This window comes from Emys orbicularis, chromosome 17 (genome assembly GCF_028017835.1).
Source record: "Emys orbicularis isolate rEmyOrb1 chromosome 17, rEmyOrb1.hap1, whole genome shotgun sequence".
Classification (NCBI taxonomy): Eukaryota; Metazoa; Chordata; order Testudines; family Emydidae; genus Emys; species Emys orbicularis.
The window spans coordinates 13569029-13592076 of NC_088699.1; the positions used below are offsets into that span (position 1 = coordinate 13569029).

The 23048-nt window shown below is 48.4% G+C and overlaps 1 protein-coding gene across 1 annotated transcript; it reads left to right on the forward strand.

Annotated features, from left to right (window-relative positions):
• Positions 1–6102: 6102 nt before the first annotated feature.
• On the forward strand, positions 6103–21055 carry PHKG1 (phosphorylase kinase catalytic subunit gamma 1). Its single transcript, XM_065418349.1, has 9 exons — positions 6103–6185; positions 8536–8711; positions 10492–10546; positions 15511–15576; positions 16082–16245; positions 16816–16906; positions 18559–18712; positions 19204–19329; positions 20804–21055. Exons 1-9 carry the CDS (start codon positions 6103–6105, stop codon positions 21053–21055), a joined length of 1167 nt encoding a protein of 388 aa, XP_065274421.1.
• The last annotated feature ends 1993 nt before the right edge of the window (positions 21056–23048 follow it).

The following is a 23048-nucleotide window of genomic DNA, read 5'->3' on the forward strand; positions in this document are numbered from 1 at the left end:
AAGGCTGGGTTGTTATTGTGGGACTCAAAGTGGTCTGAGTCTCAGACCCTTAGTGTTCAAGTTCGTTTTGACTTTTGTGGTAGTAATTTGATCCCTAATCGCTGCTCCAGGAAAATTTGGGCTGAAAGTAGACGGCAGAATCTGCAAAGAGGTAATGGTAAGTAGGGACCTGCTGTGACTAGAAACAGCTCTCTTTAAAGGAAACAAGCAGTAGGAGTACATCTACAAAGGAGAGGGGGGGGGGGGAGCGTATGAAGCAACAGGTTAGAGCTACAAACCATTGATATGTTGTGATGTTTTATATAACACTGTACAAGTGATCACCATAAATCCTTCTCAGTTGTAAGGCAGAGATCCTTGTTTTCTTATGTGCCTGTGGCATGGTGGGTCCTTTTGGTACCATGGAGGTAATTATGTAATCTTGCTGGAGTTGAAAGTCTCTCTCAAACCCACTAGTGAATGCTAAAACCAGCAAGATTTCTGAAATAAAAGTATATTGTCTAATCAGGCCTTTGGAATAGATTGTGTCCAATTCTGCTGTCATTACAATATTATAGCAGTGTAACTAGAATGACTCTATTTACTGCACTGGTGTCAAAGTAGAATTTGGCCCATTATCTTGCAATATTGAGCTTTACCCTTTTACCAAGTATGTTAATTTAAAGGGTGCATCAAGAGTAGAAAGACTGGTACTAACAGTTCAGAGAGATGCTAGTCCTGTATCTGCTATATTCTTTAGGGTTTAATATGGGGTGGCCAAACCATGGCTTGCGAGCCACATGAGGCTCTTTTACAGTTAAAGTGCGGCTCCTGGAGCCCACCATGTCCCTCCCCTCCTCAGTCCAACAGATTGCCAGGGATGGGGAGTTCGGGGTTTCTGCCCTGCAGCGGGGTGGTGGGGATTGGGGCTTCAGCCCTATGGGGCGCACCTGCAGGGGCCCTGAGCCTTGGCAGGCACCTCCCATGGGGCAGAAGCTCCGAGCCCCCCCACCCCGCCGCAGGGCAGAAGCTCCGAGCCCCACCACCCCGCCGCAGGGCAGAAGCTCCAAGCCCTGGCAGGCATGCCCAGCTCTCGAGGTTATGACGATTATCGTATGTTGCTCCGAGGGTCAGTAAGTCTGTGTGTATACATTAAACCAGGGATGGCCAATCAGTTATTTCAGGCTCTCAAAGTTTCAAAATACATGCTATGGGGATAATATGAAATGCAGACTTGGTGCAGATGTCTAGGTTTATCCATGCTGAGATAATCAATTTTCCTTCTCTAATTAAAGAGTAATATTACCCTGATAAAGAAGTCTCCTTTTACAGGACCAATACTACTACTGGACTCTCCTGCTGTTAGTTCTTTACAACAGCTGCCTGGAAAGGGGGCCAGTGGATTTTAAGCAAGCTCTGTTAGGCTGCAGCTTGCTGCATCCATTGAAGTCTATGGGAGCCCTCCCGCTGAAGAGAACTCCAAATCTAGGTCTTTTCCCCAAAAAACTAGACAAAAAAAAAGACCTTAAAGGTCTGATCTTGCAAGGTGCTGAGCATCTCCCAGGAAGTACAGAGCATTCTCAGCTCCCACTGAAGTCCTCCAATCAGGCCCTTAAGCTTTTAAAAGCCCTTAGGACCCCAGCCTGCAAGGTGTTGAGCACTTCAGCTTGGTGTAGCAGTAGAGGGCCCTCAGCACCTCATGTGGTGGGACAAGACATGACCATGAGAGAGGCCGTGTGGTGGGTGTATGTGCCCTGACACCACCTGCCTTGCCAGGTGCCACCCTTGCAGCTGAGCTCAGTAGACAGTGAGCTTTTGCTATGGGTGTGGGACTCACTCCCCCTGTATACCTGCCTCAATTTCCCCCTTAAAAACAAGCCAAATCCACATGCCCTCTTGAGGACACTTTGTCAGAGGTGTGTTGGTGTTCTCTTTTCTCCATCTGATCCTTCCCCTTATTTAAAATATCCCCTCTGTCTTGCCTTAGCTATTGGTTTATATAATGCTTGTGCACTTTCTAACTTTTATGTTATCTCCAGCAGCTGAAAGAGCTTATAGGCTGCTCTTTATAAATTCAATGGCCCTAAGTTAATTGATTGAAATTGGTTTGTGTTAGTTAAATAAGGAAGAGCATCCAGCCCTTAGCCCTGATATAAATAAGCTAGACTGATATTAAGTGACTCAGAATGGAGCACAGGTCAAGACTGAAGACCTTCAAGAAGAGCGTTTTGTTTCTTTGAACCAGGCCAAGACAGACACCATTTGAGGACATGATCTGAATGCACTGCAGAGAAATGAAAGCACCCCTGTAGGTATTGTAGCAGAATCATCATGTTACTGATAGGTCAAACAAAAAGACAACGTGGAGGCAAAATTGCAGCACTGGGACTGTCTGGCCAACTGCAACTGGCCATGAAATAAACTTGGTGAACAGCCCCTCCAAAGCTTTCTGGCACGTTTACAACAGAAACCGCTAATGCTAAACGGCTTGTGTTAGAGGCCTGTTTTTTCCAGTGGTGCTGAGCACGCACACAATGGCTGGAGAATTTCAAGAAGGCCAGGCTCAGCAAGGAGCACCGTGGGAGTTCAGTTCCTGTCCCTAGAGGTGTCTAAACTGGGGTACTGAACAAACAAGGCCATCTGTGAAAGTCAGGGCCTGACCCTACTTCCTTTGCAGCCAAGAGAGCGTAGCGTTGCCAATGTTGTATTTAAAAAATAAGGGACTGTTTTCTTAGTACCTTGTGTAACCCACAACCCTCCTGGGTGCGGGCTCTGTCCCATGTAGTGGTACCGAGACCACTGAGAGATTAATGACTCAGCTACAACCTTAGCTAACAGCCATATGGCTTTTACCTCATGCAGTAGAGGGTCATGCATTTAGCTCCAGAGGTCCCAGGCTCAATCCCGCCAGCCAACGACCGGGGTCTGTCGGTGTTACACCCGCACTGCCCCTCCTCTTGATATTATCATTATTAAATAATAAAGCACTCACCTACATTCGCCAGGGGTATTTCTTGCTGCTTTTCTGCAGCACTCAGCAACTACCAGTGTTGTACAGAGAGGAAAACGTAAGGGACATCCCTTGTAATAAGGGACTGTTGGCAATCTTAGCCACTGACTTCAATAGAAGCAGCGAGTTCAACCGCCCCGCTCCCTCCGCACATGCACACACACAAAAAGAAACAGAAAAGAGTTTGTAAGTAAGCACTGAATGTCTCCAGGGAGATTCTGAGCACCCTTAACTCTCACTAGGATCAGGCCCTAAGTGTGCAGGTGCTGAATGGACTCTTGGAAACTTGGTTTCAAAACTGCTGTATTCCACAGTGATGATACTGGGAGTCTTAGAAACACAGAGCGTGTTATCCAAACCCTGACCTTATGAAACCGATCTGCTGCAAGCACAGTGCTTCATAACACGGAGCCTTGTGGAGAAGTACAGATCTGAATGTCTCATAACTAAAGTTTATGCTGATCAGCAGAATATCCTCCTAGCAGAAGCAGCAGCTCAGATGTCATCCAGACCTAAAACTGTATTTGGGTGGGTTTTTTTCTTTCACCGAGAGTCATTTTTATTTATTTTTTTAATGGATTTAAAAAAATCCAAACACTTTAGACAGTTTTGTGACGCCTAATGTTTCATTTGAAAAGCTGACAATAATGTATCATTATGGGGGGGGGGGGGAGAAGGGCTCAGAAATAGCCATTGGCCAGTCTTGTTGACGTGCTATAGTCTATGGCAAAAGGACCCTGATGAATAAGCCAAAGATTTCTCAAGTTTCTATTGATTCAGGTTGCCCAGCATGAAATATCCCAAAAGGCCTGGTTTTCAGAGCGCACCAATCACCCGCGCTCTGAAAATCAGGGCCTTTTATCACAGTGGTTCCCAAACTAGGGGCGCGGCCTGTTCAGGGTAAGCCCCTGGCGGACCGGGCCGGTTTGTTTACCTGCTGCGTCTGCAGGTTCGGCCGATCGCAGCTCCCAGTGGCCGCGGTTCGCCACTCCAGGCCAATGGGGGCTGCGGGAAGCGGCGGCCAGCACGTCCCTTGGCCCGTGCCACTTCCTGCAGCTCCCATTGGCCAAGAACGGCGAACCGTGGCCAGTGGGAGCTGCCATCGGCCGAACCTGCAGACGCGGCAGGTAAACAAACCAGCCCGGCCCGCCAGGGGCTTACCCTGAACAAGCCGTGCCCCTAGTTTGGGAACCCCTGCTTTATCACATCTCAAGTGGGGTACCAGAGGCTTTTGAAAACCTTGGCTGTTGTTGATAGTGAGAGCAGCAGTGGTTTGAGCACAGGCCTGGGAGCCAGATACTCTTCTGATGCCAGCTCACTGTGTGCACCTCGGCATACTACTTAATTTCTGTCTCAGCTGCCTGCCCCCCGTAGCTGTAAAATTAAGATCGTTACCTTCATTCCTCCCCAGGCTTGGTGCCCGGGTTCAGCCAACTATCCCTATTAGCCAGGCACTTGAGCACGCTAGAGTAAATTGGACTCAAGCAGATACTTTGTTGAACTGTGGCTATAGTAGGGGTGCTGGTGCTGGCCCTTTGAACTGCTTGCTTGACTACAGGAAGGAATATCCCTCCCCTGCCGTCCCAGCAAGAATCCAGTTTTATTCACTAGAAGTCTTCCTGCAGGACTGGAGAAATTTTAAAGGGCCTGTAGTACACCCAGCAACCGGAGTCAATGATTGCTCACTCCAGGCGAGGGGTTAAGCAGACCCTGTGTGGCAGCGCTCTGGCAACGGAGCCTGCGTTCCTCGGTCTGTGAGATAGCGAGCCAGGGAGCTACAGCATCGGTTCACGCCCAGTATCCTCAGTGAAAATATCCCCGTGCTCACTACAGCCTCTACTATGAGGGATGCTATAGGGACAGGACAGTCAGGAAAGGGACACGATTTCACAAGTGATTTGGGGTACCTCAAAGTTTGGTGGCCCCAACTTGTGACACCTTAAAGTAGCCTGATTTTCAGACGGTGGGTGCTCAGCGCTTTCTGAAGGCCCTTCTAAGGCAGCTGAAGACGGGAACCCCAAAAATAGAGGCCCGGTCATCAGCTGACCCTCAACCTGGGCTCAACTGTAGTCTTGTTAGGTCTCTTGCTCCTGGGTCCCCAATGGAAGCCGCCACCCCTGGCCAATCTCACTGTTCCTGGCAAGAGTTCAGCTCACGCTTGGGGTCTTTTAAGAGTCCAACTACAGTTCACTTGTCTGTAGTCCCTGCAGGTGCTTCCTAGGTCCTGTCACAGGCAGGAAGCAGATCTGCAGGGTCCCTTGCTCACATCAGGCTCATAGTGTCCCCCAACCGGAGGGGGAGGAAAGGCTGGCTACTGTCTCAGACAGGGCAGTGTTGCTACTGGAGCTCGCTGGCAATCTTCCTACACCTGGGCAAGCTTTCCCCCCTCTTCTGTGGCCAATTTCACCTTCTTAAGCTCCCCTTCTCCAGATGGTGCATGTTCTGCAGGTGGGCCTAATTGGCGCTGCTTGAGTGCAGGACGGCTGTGTGTACCAGCAGGATGGGGGGTCCCAAGCTTGTGAGACACTTTGGTCCATTGAAGTCAGTGGCATGTTTCCATAACTTCAGTGGGATTTGAATCTGGCATAGAATAGGACATTCCCCATCAGTGAAATACTCCCTTTCATTTCCTTCCCCTTCTATTGCCCACCCTGACCTTTTCCTGACTTTAGAAGGAAGCAGAAACAAGGCCAACTCCCATGAGCACTGCAGCATGCCACCTCATCAGCACTGGTGTGCGCACATATGGCGAATGAATGGACGTGGGACAGTGACAAGTACAATTTTGTTTGGATTCTGGACCAGACCCTCAGAGGCAAGCAGGCTCCTAACTCCCATTTATTTCAGTGGCAGTTAGGAACCTCAGTGCCTTTGAGGGTCTGGGTCTCTGTTTCTAGTTCTAAGATCTATCAGACATCAGGACTCCAAATACAAGACAGACAAGTGGAAATCCAATAATACAGAGGTGCAGGTCCATTTTTAGCCCTGGAGACTAGAGGGCTGGTTAGAGGAAACAAAGACAGCCATGGTACTATTTAGTTGCTTTTTTTCTTGTTTTAGCTATTTGTTACCTTGAAGCAAGACTTTAGAGTGGGCGCAGTGAGGATCCAAACATGACCAAGGAGGAGGAGCTACCAGACTGGCATTCGGCCCAGGAATTTTATCAGAATTATGACCCGAAGGAAATTCTGGGCAGGTAAAGTGGGGTTTCTTAACGATGGGCCAGTTGTTTGTAGACAGAATTGCCAAAACCTGTTTGCATTATTCACACAATTAGTCCCACTGATTTGAATAGGACTCCGTGTGAGAAAGTATTGAGTCCTATCGTCCCATGTACAAACAATGATATAGTACCTTTCATCCCCAAGTATATTCACAAAGCTGTCCAAGAATACTGAGATGTGGCTACTTCTGGAGAAGAATTATACAGCTGCGTAAGAATGAGAACCAGCCTGACTGTTTAGGGCAAAAATTGCTGGAAGACACCTCATCTGATAAAAAAAACCTCCTGCTATCATTTTGTGCAGAGGCGTTATGTTACTAGCACTTTCTCGGGGTGCCCAGGACAGTTAGTCACTGTGTTACCCCTCTCCCTCAGCAACAGAGAGCATTGCTAGAACTAAACTGGGTGTCAGCTCCCGAACACTGCAGTCTGTTAGCCACCCAAACAATCTCCTCAGGGCTCTGCTGGCCCTTACTTTGCCTTGCAACTCTGAAGTGCTCCCCTATAGAGTCCAGCCCCTGTCACTGGACGCTCTCAGTAACTACCAGGTTCACTATTCCCCAGGGAACAGTGTACCCACAGCTTGATTGGTACAATTCAGATTCAGGTCCTTTGTAACACCACAGCATATATGGATAGTGAAACAATCTTACGATTATTATCAAAGATTCAAATGATACTGGGGAAGGATAATGGAAACAGAAATGGTTATATGTAAAACAAAAACGGTACAGCACGCTTCTGAGAGTCTACACTTAACAAAATCCTTCTCTAAAGCAGTTTCTGAGGAAAGCTTCCTTGCAGCATTTCCTACCAGGACAGGTTGGGATCCTGTGCTCATGAATACAATCTCACTGCCTGATTACCTCCTCAAGAGCAGGATGCCAGAGTGCTGTCCCTGGCTCCCAGTTAGAGTCCAAATGAACCTTTGAAGTGAACCCCCAAACAAAGCACTTCCACCTCTCCTCCACTGTTCTCCTCTTTCTGTTAAATCTTCATTTAGCTCAGATCTCTGGTCTGGCAGAAAACTGTTTCCAGAGGAGTGATACCTTAATGCAAACTATAAGGACATATTTTCAGTATATATAGAAAACAGGGGCATTTGCAGAAATCTAACTTTGACCCCTTTTGGGGGGACGGGGACGTTCTGTTTGCTCTTCTCCCCGCAGCCCAGGGGCTGGGAGGAGCTCGCCACCATGGCCCCAGAGCTGGAGGAATTCTGTGCCCCCAGTGGATTACTGAGGGGGGCTGTGCCCCTGCTTGCCCCCCCACCCTTGTGCATGCCCCTGATAGGAAAGATAGGAAGAGGTCAATATGCTCCATCAGGAGCTCTTTAATGATGTGAAAAATCCAAAAAGGAATCCTATCAAAAGTGGAAACATGGATGAAATGCTAAGGAAGTGTACAAAAGAACAGCGCAAACATGTAGGGACAAAATCAGAAAGGCCAAGGCACAGAATGAGTTACTGCCTTTTTTGTTCATTGCTAGGTGTAAGAAATGGTTCTTTAAAGACATTAGGCGAAAGATGAAGGAAAGTGCAGGTCCTCTAATGGAAGTCGTGTATGTAAGCACAGGAGATAATTGTCCTACTCTACTCGGCACTAGTGAGGCCTCACCTGGAGTACAGGGTCCAATTCCGGGTGCCACACTTTAGGAAAGATGTGGACAAATTGGAGAGAGTCCAGAGGAGAGGAACAAAAATGGTAAAAGATTTAGAAAACCTGATCTATGAGGAAAGGTTAAAAAAAACAAAACCCCAAACATGTTTAGTCTCGAGAAAAGATGACCACCAATAGTCTTCAAATATGTTAATGGGTATTATAAAGAGGACGGTGATCAATTGTGCTCCATGTCCACTGAAGGCAGGAGAAGTAGTAATGGGCTTAATCTGCAGCAGGGAGATTTAGGTTAGATATTAGGAAAAACTTTCTAACTCTAAGGGGAGTTAAACTCTGGAATAGGCTTGCAAGGGAGATTGTTGAATCCGTATCACAGGTGGTTTTTAAGAGCGGGTTGGACAAATATCTGTCAGGGACAGTCTAGGTTTACTTGGTTCTGCCTCAGCGTAGGGAGCTGGACTTGACTTCTTAAGGTCCCTTTCAGCCCTATATTTCTAGGATTCTATTTGCAGATACTAGATAGGGTCCACAGCAGCAGCTTGGGGAGTCAAACTAACATGTGGGAGTCCCACTGCATTTTCCATTGACCCAAACTCCCTTACCTCATCCTGTTAGCACTGTGCTAGTGCATGAGCACCAGGAAGTGAAACTGGCTAGAAATTTTCCTCCTATTCCAATCTTTTCTTTGTCTTGGTCCTGGCAGAGGGGTAAGCAGCGTGGTTCGTCGGTGCATTCACAAACCCACCAGCCAAGAGTATGCGGTTAAGATTATAGACATCACAGCTGGTAATTTATCCCCAGAGGAGGTCCAGGAGCTGAGGAAAGCCACTATCAAGGAGATAGACATCCTTCGGAAGGTCTCAGGACATCCCAATATCAGTAAGTCAAAGCATTAGTATCACTGGGCACCTGGGTAACAAATTGATCAGTGGCTTTTCCCACCCCATTTTCTGTTCTAGGTATTCACAAGAGTTTTCAGATTTTGATTAATCCCTTTGGCTCCTTGAGCTGAAATCCCTACATGGAAAGGATCCATCTTCTGTGGATGCCCACCTGATGGTGTCTGATAGCGATATCTTGCTGGGAGTTGGCTCAAATCCTAGATGAGCAGGGCCCTCGCGAGCCCTTCTGCCACTCACTGCTTCCCCCAGACCCATAATGATCCCAGTCAGCATTGCTGGACAGAGCACAGGACCTGCTAGAAGCAAGATCCCAACGCCCCATGGAACCTGCAGCTGGGGAAGACAGACTAGATGAGGTGTTAGGCCCCAGATCCAAAGCTCACGGACGTCAGGGCTCTTAGTGGGGAATCGGTGTTGACAGACGCTATCTGTGATCCGTGAAGATCTCTGCTTCAGGGCAAAGAGTGTGGCTTGGTCTACACTACAAGCTTATGTTGGTTTAACTATGTCGCTCAGGGGTGTGGAAAATCCAAGTGACATAGTTAGATTGACCTAACCGCTGGTGTAGACAACTTCTCCCGTCGATGTAGCTATCACCTCTTCAGGAGGTGGAGGCCTATGCTGATGGGAGAAGCTCTCCCCGTCGGTGTAGGTAGCGTCTTCACTCAGGGCTACAGCACACAGCTGCTGCATTCTAAGTATAGTCAAATCCTGTGGGTGGCTAAAACCTGCAAATTGACACAGGGCAAGCATCTCACTTCAGAGCCTGCCGTGTTCACATTTGATTCCTCAGGACCTTGGCTTTGGTTTGCAGGCTCCGGTACCATATGTGGAGCCTGAAATTCTGCCCTGACACCTCTGGTGTTGTGTGTTTCACTTGTTAATGACTCAGCTCTTCTGAAAAGCACAGGCTGTGACCTCCCAGACGAGGTTTCCAGTTCTGCCTGATGAAGGTATTCTAGGAAATAGAAAGGCAGCTTTGCTGATTCCTGGGATTGGTTAGTTTCTCTTCATATGATTCCAGGAAGTCCCTTTCAGTGCAGTGCCATTAGAGGATCTGACCAGAGAAAGGGCTATAGGAAGGAACAAGGGGTGTAGCTAGCATCCATTTCCCTGCAGGGACAGGATGCAGTCCTACTGCCAGAAGTTTTAGGTAGCAAAGCTGGCATTGGTGTCAACAACAACTGTCTCATTTTTCACTCTGCTTGGGGAAGGGGGAGGAAGAGCCATTCAGGAATTCTGTGGTCTGTAGGGAGGCAGAATGTAATTTCCCCAGGAGGTATTTGGCCACTGTGAGTACATACCCTTTGGTGCCAGGGGGTGAGCACAGCTAGCCAGGACTTTGGCTTGCATCTCATCTGAAAGGGGAGGCCTCTAGTAGCCCAGTGGTCCCTAACCGTGCTGGGCCATTGCCTCCTCTCTGATTCACCCACACTGCTTTCTGCAGCACTGGGTTTTCCTTGGTGGTGTCCCAGCCAAAGACGAACCAAGCTCAGCTCAGGACCCAATCCAGCTAGGTGCTGGGTGACTCCTGCAATGTGTCATGCACTCTGAGCTCCCACTGAGCTCAGTGAAAGCCTAGGGCACCCAGCCACCTTCCAGGATTGGGGAGCTCTGAGATGAGCTCACATTTTCGTCCTTAAGGAGTCAGTGGATTAGAGTCTCTTTGGGGCAGGGAACATGTCTGACTGCACGTACATAGAGCCCCGTGTAAGTTACAGCACTGGCATGATAGTTGATATCATGTTTTATTGCAGTTCAGCTGAAGGATAGTTATGAATCCCACACCTTTTTCTTCTTGGTGTTTGACCTGTAAGTACCATCTGTTGTTTTTGTTTGTTTGTTTGTTTGTTTTTTTGGGGGGGGGGTTGTCCTCCTGTCTGTCTGATCAGTGGGGGCATGGTCTGTTCAGTGACACCCATTCAATCCTTACTGAAGTCAATGGGGTTTACAGTAATGTATCCGACAGCAAAATCTGGCCCCTGGGATTTATAGATTTTCCTATTAGTGGTCGCCATACCAAACTGAAGTTGAGACCATAAAGGAGTGGGCCCCATACCGCAATAGATCATCCTTAGCCTGATAACATGCAGCGCTGGCTTTAAAAACATGCAAGACAAGTAACATGCTGGCACTCTGAGCTATTCCTGGCCTGATCCCCTCTCCTGGCAGCGAGTCCAGAGGAGATTTCCTTGGTGGTCTCCCCGCCAATCACTAACTGAGCTCCACTCTGTTTAGGACCCAGTACAGCCAGGTGTTGCATGGCTCCTGCAGAGTGCTGAGCATGTCCTGCTCCCAGTGACCTCCATGGGAGCAGAAGGCACCCAGTCACCTCAGCACCCAGTTCATAGTCAGGCACAGGAGAGTTGGGTGTTGTGGGGAGAAGTAACTGCCAGCCAATTACCTCTAAACCTCAGCATCTTGGAAGGGTCTGGCTGGTTAATGGAGGTGATCTTCCATAACAGAAACCAGCTGACGTGTACTTTTCTGTATGAACCAAGCAACCAGTGCAGAAAGCCTCCCAAGCGCCTGATCTGGTCTGACTCGAACACCCTCAAACTCTGGCTGATCGAGCTGGGATTCTGGTTTGGATCCAGCTCGATACCAGAGGCACGTGAAGCTGCCCAAAGAACTACGCAATCGACGCAGATCCCTGCAGGTTTCTCAGGAGCTCAACCACCCGTGCACATACAGCTGGCTTCAGCTGGCAGAGGGAAAGTTGTTCTATCAAGTAGCTGGTGCCAAGCAGTGTGAGGTTAGGAATGCGGCACAAGGCAAAAGAGGAGTTGAAGGTGGGATTTTTTTTTTTTTTTAAATGTAGCTGTTCCTGCCATGGGTGCCAGATTTGTATAATTTTTGGTGGTGCCCAGAACAGGTCTAAGCAGAGCTGTCCCGTCCATAGGACGGACCGGGCCAACTGCCCTGGGCCCTGCGCTTTGGGGGGCCCCGCGCTTCAGTGGAACGTAGGGTCCAGGATGGCCTGAGGGGTTAGCGGGGGGCCTGGTGCCTGCAGCAGCGAGCAACCGGGTCCCAGCCCGCTCCGCCCCATCCCGCCGGCTCCCAGTGTCGCTCGGGGGAGGGGGCAAAATCCAGAAAGAGGCGGGGCTGGCACTTGGCAAAGGGGTGGAATGGGGGTGGGGAGGGGCAGAGCAGGGACGGGAAGAGGTGGAGCAGGGGCGGGAAGAGGCAGGGCAGGGGCAGGGACTTGGGGAAAGGGTGGAGTGGGGGCGGGATGGGGACAGAGCGGGGGCAGGAAGAGGCGGAGCGGAGCAGGGCAGGCTGGGGCTGGGTCGCTCACTGCTGCCGGCGCCAGGCCCCCCGCTAGCGCCCCATGCTGCCCTGGACCCTACGTTCCACTGAAGCGCGGGGCCCGGGGAAGTTGCCTCAGTCCGTCCTAAGGACGGGATGGCTCTGAAAATATAAGCCCAAACACTGGTGGAACCAGGCCCCCGTTCCTGAATATTGGTGGAGCATGGGCACCATGGGCCCATATAACTCAGCACCTATGGTTCCTGCGGTCCCGGCCACAGGCAAATCAATCGCCAGAGCGGTCACTGGGAGGAGGTGAAATGCATAGTCAATGACAGAGAGAAACACGATAACACTTTGCACTTCCCTAGCATCCTCCGTCTGAGGCTCTCAAAGAGCTTTACAAGCCGAGTGCACTAATCTCACTGCCCCGTGAGGCTGGGAAATAGCGTCACCCTCACTTTACAGCTGGGGGAAGAGAGAGGGTAAAAGACTTGCCCAGAGTCACGTCCCAAGCCTGTAGCCGAGGTGGAAACAAGTGCCCCGCTTCCTGTTTCCCACGCTGTGCCCTTGGAGCCCTGCTGCCTGATAACTCCATTCTGGTGGGCGGTTGCTTAGCCAGGATTACGAAGAACACGGCCCTTGAGTTTGCCTTCCAGCCACATTAAAGGTCACAACAGTCTGGTTGAGAGGGGGGAACATCCCTTTTATAGAGGGCACCCTCCAGTACTCCCTCAGCATGGCAGGTGATAAACAGGAAATCCCTGGATCCAACTGAGGGGAGAAAGGTAGCCAGGAAGGGCATGGTGAGACCTCACATGGCCCTCAGAGTGAAGGCATCTTTCTTATTCTTAATGGAGATATCCTATCTCCTAGAACTGGAAGGGACCTTGAAAGGTCATCAAGTCCAGCCCCCTGCCTTCACTAGCAGGACCAAGTACTGATTTTTGCCCCAGATCCCTAAGTGGCCCCCTCAAGGATTGAACCCACAACCCGGGGTTTAGCAGGCCAATGCTCAAACCACTGACCTATCCCTCCCCCCCCCGTCTTGGCTGGCTATGATGCTGGTTCAGCTGGTGTCCCCGTTCCCACCTTACTGTTCTTCATCCCCTTCTATCAGGGGCTTCCCTGTGTACACCCACCCAGCCGGCTAGCTAAATGAGAAGTGAGCGTCAATCTCCCGTCAGCAGACACCAAGCAGGTGGCCTCTGTTCCAGTAACCGTTGCAAAAGGGCATTTGTGAATGGAATTTCACACAAGCCCAAAAAACCAACCAGGCGCCCAGCAGCACTTTGCAACGTATCCGACTCTGCCAGGACTCAACGCTGCATGCCCAAGAACATTCTCTTCACTGCTAAGGCTTCAGCCTCCCCTGCCAATACAGGGCTGGCTGCACAGGCAGCCCTCCCCCCTTTCCTCCTTGTGGGAGCGAGCGGGGTTGCTCAGGTTTCCCTGTAACCTTTGGCGAGCTCTGTCATAGATCCTGGAGTCTATTTATACATTTGGCCCCGTCTGCGTCCCCAGAACGATCTGTGCCTTATGTAATGCTTCAACTTCTGATCAGTCAGGGCTTGTGGTTTCAGCCAGCTCTTTAGAAGGTAACCAAGTGGAGTGGGAAAGGTGCGAGCTCTGTGGCTTAGACCTGATTTAACTCAGGGTGTGATGTTGCACCGATTTGGTTAAACCAGTGCAACTTTGTGCGGGGACAAGCCCAGAGAGATGCTTTTCTGTCGCTGCTTTGAGGTGGCTGCATTAACCCATCTTCTTACACCTCATAGCCACCCTTAGCAGAAGAGCCCCTGGATCTGAATGCATTCAGTGGGGCAGTCTAAGCAAAAACATGTGTCTCCTGTAGGAAGGCTCCAAAAGCTAATTGATTGCAAGAAATCACTGCATGTATCAGCCAAAGAACTTCTGGGCCTGGACAACATCTCTTGTGATGTCAGGGCACAAGGGAATGCAGCTCCGGCTTCAGGGCCGCCCAGAGGATTCAGGGGGCCTGGGGTCTTCGGCGGCGGGTCCCAGAGCGGAAGGACCCCCCGCCGCCGAAGACCCGGAGCGGAAAAACTCTCGTGGGGGCCCCTGGGGGGCCCAGGGCAAATTGCCCCACTTGCCCCCCGCTCTGGGTGGCCCTGTCCGGCTTAGAGAGTCATCACCAATGGAGCATGGGAGGGTGTGGTATTAGCCAATACTGTAAAAATGGGACTCAGGAGATCTGCCACCAACTTCCTGTGTTGTCTAGGGCACTTCTAAAAAGAAGTTTAAATTTCAAGCTTTTCTCTGTAACTATGAGGAATTAACTATGAGTGTTAATTAACACTCCCCCCCCCCCCATCAGCTTCCTATTTGAGAACTAATTACTAGTAGAGTGATCAGAGTGAAGGCTCACCCATTTGCACCCTGCACTCTGTCACAGAGGGGCTGAGAATCTAGGTGAAAAGTCCCACAGAAAAAACAATAAATAAATAGTTTTGAGTGTGTTGGGTGGTCAGAAAAACTACTATTTGTTGTGTAAAAGACTAGGGGAGTGTTCCTTTAAATAGTTTGTGAACCCTCTAGTGATGCTCAGGGTGTTCTGTTATAAAAGCTGCCAGAACCCAACCAGAGCACCCAGCATACATATGTAATGATGCCTTGAATGTTGTGTTTTTTCAGTAACTAGGGTTATTTGGACCCTACTGTGCCTCTGTGGTGCCTTCATATTATGTTTGTGGTGTAAAAGGCAAGAGAAACAACATTATTTAGAACTGGCAGCTTCTTATCCACCAGATCTATTGCCTGGGGGTGTTTGGAATCATCTCTGTGCTCTTTAGTGATGAAGATAAAGGACTTCCTCTCAATAAGTCAAAAACAATTCCAGGAGAGGGATCTGGGTTCTTTCCTAGTCCTGCGTCAGTGGAATTGTTAACTAAGTTCATTTGCAAAATCTTTATTACTGGTGATGATGCAAGAACCAGAGAGAACCCACCTTGACTCTCAGAGTGAGCTTATGGGGCTGATTAATGGGGGGGAGAGGGGAAATCTACTTCCTTTTACTTGTGAATTGAGTAGAATTCAGTGTTACCAACTCTCAGGATTTTATTGTGACACTCAATCTTTGTTGTTTTTCTTAAAGCGTCAACTCCTGGAGTCAAGTGATTATGTGAGACTCCCAGCTTTAATTTTTTTTTTAAAGTATGATTCCTCATAGTTACAGAGAAAAGCTTGAAAACATGACCCCACGGGGTTCAAAGTTCAGAAGGCAAATCAAAAGAACCCCACATTTATTGTTTTACAAATCTCATGATTTTAAAGCCAAATCTCTTGATTGTTTGAGACCTGACACTTGATTTTTGCAGGCTTGGGGTTGGAGATACTGAGATTTGCTTGAGGTCACAGAGAGACAAACAGGGAGCCCCCTAGACCTTTTCCAGGGTTGTCGCTGCATTTTACATGTAGTGGTTGATTCCAAAGATTTTATTGCCATTTTACATTGTGGCTGTGACTCAAGGCCAGCATATTTAAGTGCCTTGTCTTCCTAAACACAGAATGAAGAGAGGAGAGCTCTTTGATTACCTCACAGAGAAAGTCACCTTAAGTGAGAAGGAAACCAGGTATGGTGAGACAGACTTGAACAGCACAGTGGTTCTGCCAGCATTTCCACCTGGACAAACAGTGGCACTTTGGACTCACTAGTTGCAAGCTCCCCCAAAAGGTCTCCAGATCTGAAATGGGGTCTCTCACAGCCCAGGTTTCAAACCTTTCAGTTCCTGAGTTTGCCCAAAACTGCTGTTCTCCGCTGGCAACTTGTCAGGAGTGCAAGGGGTTGCACTTACAGGCACCTTTTGGTCCACACCCAGCTTCAATGGAACATAAGGACAACCAGTGTCTGTTCCTAGGGCCAGGTGGCAAAGCTCACTCTCAGGCTACTGAATTGGACACTGGGGTTCAGAGCTACAGTGCTCATCCCGTTGCCTAGAAGCAGGATGAGCTCAGTGTGTCTCCATCATTCTCAGGCTGTCTGTGGGGAGAGGAGAAGAGGGTATGGGATCTCTTTTTGGAGGGGTTGCTTGGCTGAAAGAGGACTTATCTCCTCCACCCCATTATCATCCCCTCTAGGAAAATTATGCGTGCACTGCTGCAAGTGATCCAATACCTCCATTCCATGAACATCGTCCACAGAGACCTGAAGCCGGAGAACATTCTCCTGGATGACAACATGAACATCAAGCTGATGGACTTTGGCTTCTCCTGCGAGTTGAATAGGGATGAGAAGCTCAAAGGTGGGATGATTATTTGATCACAGCAGTCAAAGGAGGAGAAGACCTTCTAGATTGTCTATGCTATCCCCTTGGCAGGGCAGGCTTGCTCCTTCAGTCTATACGCAGTACTTTGTCAAGCCTTGCTTTAAGCGTCTTAACCGATGGGGCTTCTACCACTTCCCATTATATTGACTTCTCCTCTGGAAGTTCATCCTAAATTTTCTCTCTTGATTTCTACTAGTTGCTCCTAGTTACACACTCCTATGACATCCCATACTAGCTTTCCCCCATCACAATCTTACTTGCAGATACTAGTTATTTCATAACCCATTGGGATGAGATTATTCAAAGGCACAAATGGCTGTTTGGCTTGGTCACTCTTCTCCTTGCCCACATTACAGGTTATAACTCGATATTGGACTTCCCAGATAAGATACCAATGAAGCGTGGTTAAGGGCTATGTAACACACACTGGAAACATTCTGTCCATCAGCAGCCGCTCAATGAATAGCTATTTACTGGTTACAGGGTGGTACAAACCTCTGCAAATTCACTGATGTTAAAGTGAAAAGTTCCATCCCTTTCTTGCAGAAATCTGTGGCACTCCTGGTTATCTAGCACCTGAAATATTAGAGTGCTCCATGGATAAGGGCCATCCAGGGTATGGAAAGGAAGTTGACATGTAAGTAGAACATTCATATGTAGTGACAAACTTTCCTAGTACCTGGAGTGAACATCTCCTCCCTTTGCAATGGGGTTTACTTCTGAAATTCTCATGCTTTTGGACGCCGGGAAAAGCAAGAGGAGCTCATACAAACTAGTCTCCAAGGATAAGAGATCTGAATACCAGCCACAACTGGCTGGGGTCAGTGAAGAGGTTATACAGTACGCAGAGCGAATGACATGGGCTAATGGTCTACACATATGACAGCGAGCCAGGAATATCAGATTTCTAATCCCAGCTCTAACATAAATTCTCTGCCTCAGTTTCCTCATCTTTGCCTATTTGAGCATACAGTGCTAAAGAAGTAGTATTATTTACCATCAACTGTCTATACCAGGGGGATAACAACCCTGCTAACTAATCCTCACAACACCTGTGAAGCAGGTGAACGGGGGTTTTGAAGGGGAATAACACATAGGTCCAGATCCATAAAGGTATTGAGGTACCTAACTTCCACTCAATTCAATCTGGGCTTTAGTGCTATGTAGGTGAAAAGCACTAACGGTCATTAATAATAATGAGCGGTGCACGATTGGGTGTCCAAAATGGTTCTTTGCCTTTTCACACTGACAAGCCCTGAAATTGGGTTTTATACACCCACTGAGAGCGCCGTCAGAAAACAGTGCTCTTCTAGGGCCTGATCCTGTTCCCGGTGAAGCAAATGGGAGCTTTGCCATCGACTTCAATGGGTGCAAGGCCAGACCTGTGCAGATTAGTAACTGTAAATAGACACGTGAGCTGCTTTCTCAGCTCTCTTCTTGGGTGAGTCACCTGAATTAAACCGGGCACCTGACAAGCCTCATGTGTGCAAAGGAGATTTGCTGTGCAAGGTTCTCCCATTCCTGGCTGACCAGCCGTGACAGAGCGACTCCAGCCCACTCCCCACTGACAGCACAGGCTTGTAAGGGGCTGACTCCTGAATTACACTGCAGTCCAGTCCGGACAGCTGACTCCTGCACTGCAAGGATGGGGCTGGGGGGCATACAGGGCTAACTGGCTTTACCAGTGATAAGCCTGAAAGGCAAAATATCCCTCTCTCATGGTCCACCAGAACTTCCCCACAGTCTAAAGCAGTGAAATCAGAACAGGTCCAGAATAAAAGTCTCTAACTCACAGCTTCCCTGGGCTAGCACAATGGCTCTGGTGAGCAAGGAGGACCACTCCACTCTTCTGCCTCAGCATCTACTCTGGCTTCCTGTTCTTTCCCACACAGAAGTCGTCATAGGTTGTTTCTCCTCCTACACAGCCCCTCACCCCCCCATGCTTCCTCCTTATGTGCCTAACCCAATGAGCCCCACCTGAGGGAACTCTTCCCTCCTCCTTACCAGCTGAGGCAGTTTTTCACAGGTGTGGCCTATTCTGCCAACCCTCCCCTCTCCCAGCTTGACGGAGTGTGAGGCTCAAACACCCCAGCGTAGGCCCAACCCGGCTCTGGCCTCCAGTTTGGTAACTGGGCCCTATTTGTCTAATAAGCCGAGCACCCCGGAGACATTTGACACGCAGCTCTGGATCAGGATTTTGCAGTTGATGCCTGTCTTGGCTTCCGTGTCATGAGCGATACTAATGAATGTGCCCAGGGGACTGATACCGGTCTGCTCTGCCTTTGGCAGGTGGAGTAGTGGTGTGATCATGTACACCCTGCTGGCTGGCTCGCCGCCCTTCTGGCACCGGAAGCAGATGCTCATGCTGCGGATGATCATGAGCGGGAATTACCAGTTCAGCTCTCCAGAGTGGGATGATCAGTCAGACACAGTCAAAGATCTGGTGAGCGCTTACTTGCCGTGGAAGGAATGGGAGAAACAGGGAATCTCTCCAGCTTTACTAGTGGGGTAGGGTGGCCTGGTGGATGCAGTAGTAGTATGGGGATTCTACTCCTGGTTCTGCCCTGTGTGATCTTGGGCAAGTTACTTAGTCTCTGTGCCTCTTTTTCCCCCTCCCACCTTTTATCAGTCTTGTGAGTATAGCCTGTAAGCTCTTTGGGGTAGGGACTGTTTCTTACTGTGTTTATACAGTGCCTAAAGAAATGACACCCCAATCTTGGGTAGGGCCTTTAGGCTCTACTGTCATACAAATAATAACCCTCAAAGTATTTCTAGATTCTGCTCTTCTTATGCAATCTCGAGGCCTGAGGAACCAAAGACAGACAAGAATCCAGTAGTGGGGACACCTGATGGAATGCTCCTGGGACAGGGTAACAATAAGGAGAGAAGGGCACGTCCGTCTGTGCCAATCCGTCTGACTGTGCCTTCCTGCAGATTTCCCGGCTCCTGGTGGTGAATCCTAAGAAGCGCTACACAGTCAACGATGCGCTGGCCCACCCGTTCTTCCAGCAATATGTCGTGGAGGAAGTACGGAACTTCAGCCCTTTAAGGAAACTTAAGGTAACAGAGTTTTTTTAGATCCTTCCATCAGGACTGGCTGACAGTGACATTTCAAATATGTTAGGAACGAGATCGCATACAGCCTTCAGCTGGTTTATTATTTATTCATCATGGTCGATAGCCACGGCTCCAACATTGATTCGACTGCTAATGAGGGTGAAGGATCAGGCTCTTAAAGATGAGCCCAAACCATAACTAAGGAGCCAAACTTTGGGACTGAATTTTGTAGCCTGGGTTCATCTCTAATGCACAGGAAGTAATAGGACTTAAACAAAACGGATCTATCCAGTAGATCAGTGCTTTAGAGAGACAATACAGTGCAGGTACTTAATACATTATAGATGACCAGAAGGAGGCCAGTTTCAAAGCAGTGCCCATGTAGTTTATTTTTTGATATATCCCAGTGGGTTTAACACTGAAATTCTTAATGGAAGAAGCATGTTACACAGAGGGATTTAAACAAGGAAAAGGTAGACTGGGCCACAAAATGGCAGATGAAAGTTGGTGTTGATAAATGCAGAGGAATGCATATTGGAAAACATAATCCCAACTATACAGACAAAATGATGGGGGGCTAAAGTAGCTGAAAGAGCTCAAGAAAGAGATCTTGGAGTCCCTGTGGATGGTTCTCTGAAATCATCCACTAAATGTGCAGCAGCAGTCAAAAAAAGCAAACAGAACGTTAGGAACCATTAGGAAAGGGATAAATAGAAGATAGCAAATATCATGCCATTATATAAATCCATGGTATGCCCACACCTGGAATATTTGTGCAGTTCTGGTCTCCCCATCTCAAGAAAGAAATAGATTCACAATAGAAAAAATACAGAGAAGGGTAACAAACATTATTAAAGGTATGAAACAGCTTCCATATGAGGAGAGATTAAAAACACTGGAACTGTTAGGCTTGGAAAAGAGATGACTAAGGGAGGATACGATAGTCTATATAATCATGAATGGCATGGGGAAAGTGAATGAGGAGGTGTTATTTACCCCTTTGCATGACACAAGAACCAGGGGTTACCCAATGCAATTAATTGGCAGCAGGTTTAAAACAAACAAAAGGAAATACTTCTTCGCACAAAGCATGTTCAACCTGTAGAGCTCATTGCCAGGGGATGTTGTAAAGGCCAGCTTCAAAAAAGATTAGATAAGTTCATGGAAGATAGCATTGACAAACCTATTAGCCAAGATGATCAGGGATGCAATCCCATGCTCCAGCTGCTGGGGCTGGTCGACTGGATGATAGGAGATGGATCACTTCATAATTGCCATGTTCCGTTCATTCCCTTTGAAGCATCAGGCATTGGCCACTGTCAGAAGACAGGAAGATACTGGGCTAGATGGACCATTGGTCTGACCCACTAAGGCCATCCTTATGTTAATGAATCAGTTTAAATTGATAGTCTGTTGATTAATTTCAGTTTTCCAAAGCACTTGCCTTTTCACATGAACTGGCTACATTTCATTTCAGGTCATCTGCCTGACAGTTCTGGCATCAGTCCGCATCTATCATCACTATCGGAATGTCAAGCCAATTACCAGGGAGGTAATGATGAGAGACCCCTACGCTCTGAAACCCATTCGCAAACTCATTGATGCCTGTGCGTTTAGAATCTATGGACACTGGGTGAAGAAAGGAGAAGCACAGAACAGAGCAGCCCTGTTTGAGAACACTGCAAAGGTGATTTTGCTGAGCTTAGCCGCGGAGGAAGCGTTATTTTGATTTATCCCTGAGTAAAACTGCTTCAGCACCATCTTAGCTTAAGTTTGTAAGAGCTAAGGCGAGCAGACGCTCTGAAAAACTAACCGCAGTCTCCTTTATGTTTTCCCAATAAAATCTCAGTAGATAATATTAAAACCCAGGGTGCACCAAACCCTGACATCCTTATTTGGCCTTCAAAAGACGCCATGTGCACAAACCTCTACAGAGCCCCATCCAACTTCAATGAGTTTTGCCTGTGTAAGGCCCCCGTGCTTTGGCCTTGCCAGACCGATATTCAACTTTCCTACAAAATGACATTTAAGGGCCTGGTTTTTTTAGAAGTGGCCTCTAATTTTGCAGCTGTAATTAACAGTGTGTGTAAATATACCCTCAGATCAGGCAGGTGAACATCTTAAACGCCAGCATTTGTGCCCCAAATTAATTCCACCGGAATGGGTTTTTTTTTGGGGGGGGGGGGGGGCTGGAATGAATTTCAGGCACAAAATTGGTCACCAAGATGAGGCACTTTTGAAAAAGAATAGAGATGGGGGCCCAAGCAAAAGCCTAGCTGTGGCATTCGGGTACAGCTCCAGCTCTGAACATCACAGCTCTGTCTTCTCTCTAATGCAGAGGGAACCAACAGAGGATGCAAGAACAATAGAATACACTTAGGGCTTCTCCTATAGGAACCACACCCTTTCATTGGCAGGATGGGCCATGCTCCCCCGAGCTGTGGTAACAGAAGGATGCGAGCGAGCACCCTCACACCTGTGGGAAATCCTCGCCAGCAGTGGTGGCAATATTTTCTGTTATTGCTGTTTGCTACGATCAGGCTCATGTCGCTCTTGCTGGTGCCCTCCTGCTTACATCTAGGCAAACCTTTGCACCTGCTCCAGTGCAGTCAGTGGAACTCCACGTGGGCGCAGAGGATCACCCTTGGGAAGCAACTTGCCAGATTGGGGCCTCGGTGTCTGGCCCAGACCAGCCTGAGGTTTCAAAGCCTCGCTTTCATTTGGTAGTGGGCACGACCTGTTCTGGGACGATGGTAGATTGGCCGTTGAATTGTTAGAGGCAAGGTAAAGGCAAAGATAATGAGTTTGGGGCACAATCGAACACCATCAGGCCAAGGTAAGCAGTGGGGTCACAGCAGCAGGAGGGAATCTAAATTAGATGGGGAGCTGGGTAAAAAATAAATCAGTGCGATGTCAGCAAGTTCAGGGAGAGGAGGAGTGAAGGTGAGAGGCAGGGGTGTGGAAAGCAGCTCCACCAATGGGATGCTTGCAAAATACTAACCAGTTACATTCAATTGACTGAGGTTAAAAACCACATGAAGAAGCTGGTCAAGCTTTGTTTTTACAAGGCGGATGTTGCTATTAGAGACCCATGTTTCCAAGCTTCTGGGCCCAGCCTTCACCGGCAGGACCTTAAGGTAAGATGGCTTATCCCACATCACTTTCGAAAATCAAGTCTTTCAGGGCACGAATACCCTGGTTTGGGTGCCGCACTGCAAAGATGAGTGTTCACTGCCTGTTTTGCCATCTGTAAAATGAGGCTAATGATACTGACCTCGCTTGTAAGGTGCTTTGAGAGCGACTGATGAAAAGTGCTGTATAAAGGCTAGGTATTATCCACTGAGCTCTCGCTTCATTTAGCTTTGGGGCTAACACATTTTCTACTCTATTAAGAAAAAATGTCTTTTCCCCCCCACCCCCCAGGCTGTAGTACAATTGGCAATTTATAACTCAGCCTTTAATACAAGCTGAGGAAACCTTCCCTGCCTGCTTGTCCACCAAACCCTGAAAATAAAGAGAGAAGCTGTGACAAAACCACCACCCTCAAATTTGTGTCAGTAGGAAAAAGTGGACCTGTCCAAATCCCCCAAACGGCAAAAACATGTGAAACAGTGTGTGAAAACAGCAATCAGAGCCTTCATCTTAATGGACTTGATTGACTCCTTCCATCGTCGATGGGGCATATTCTGAAGGGTGACTAGCATCTCACATAGCACTCTTCC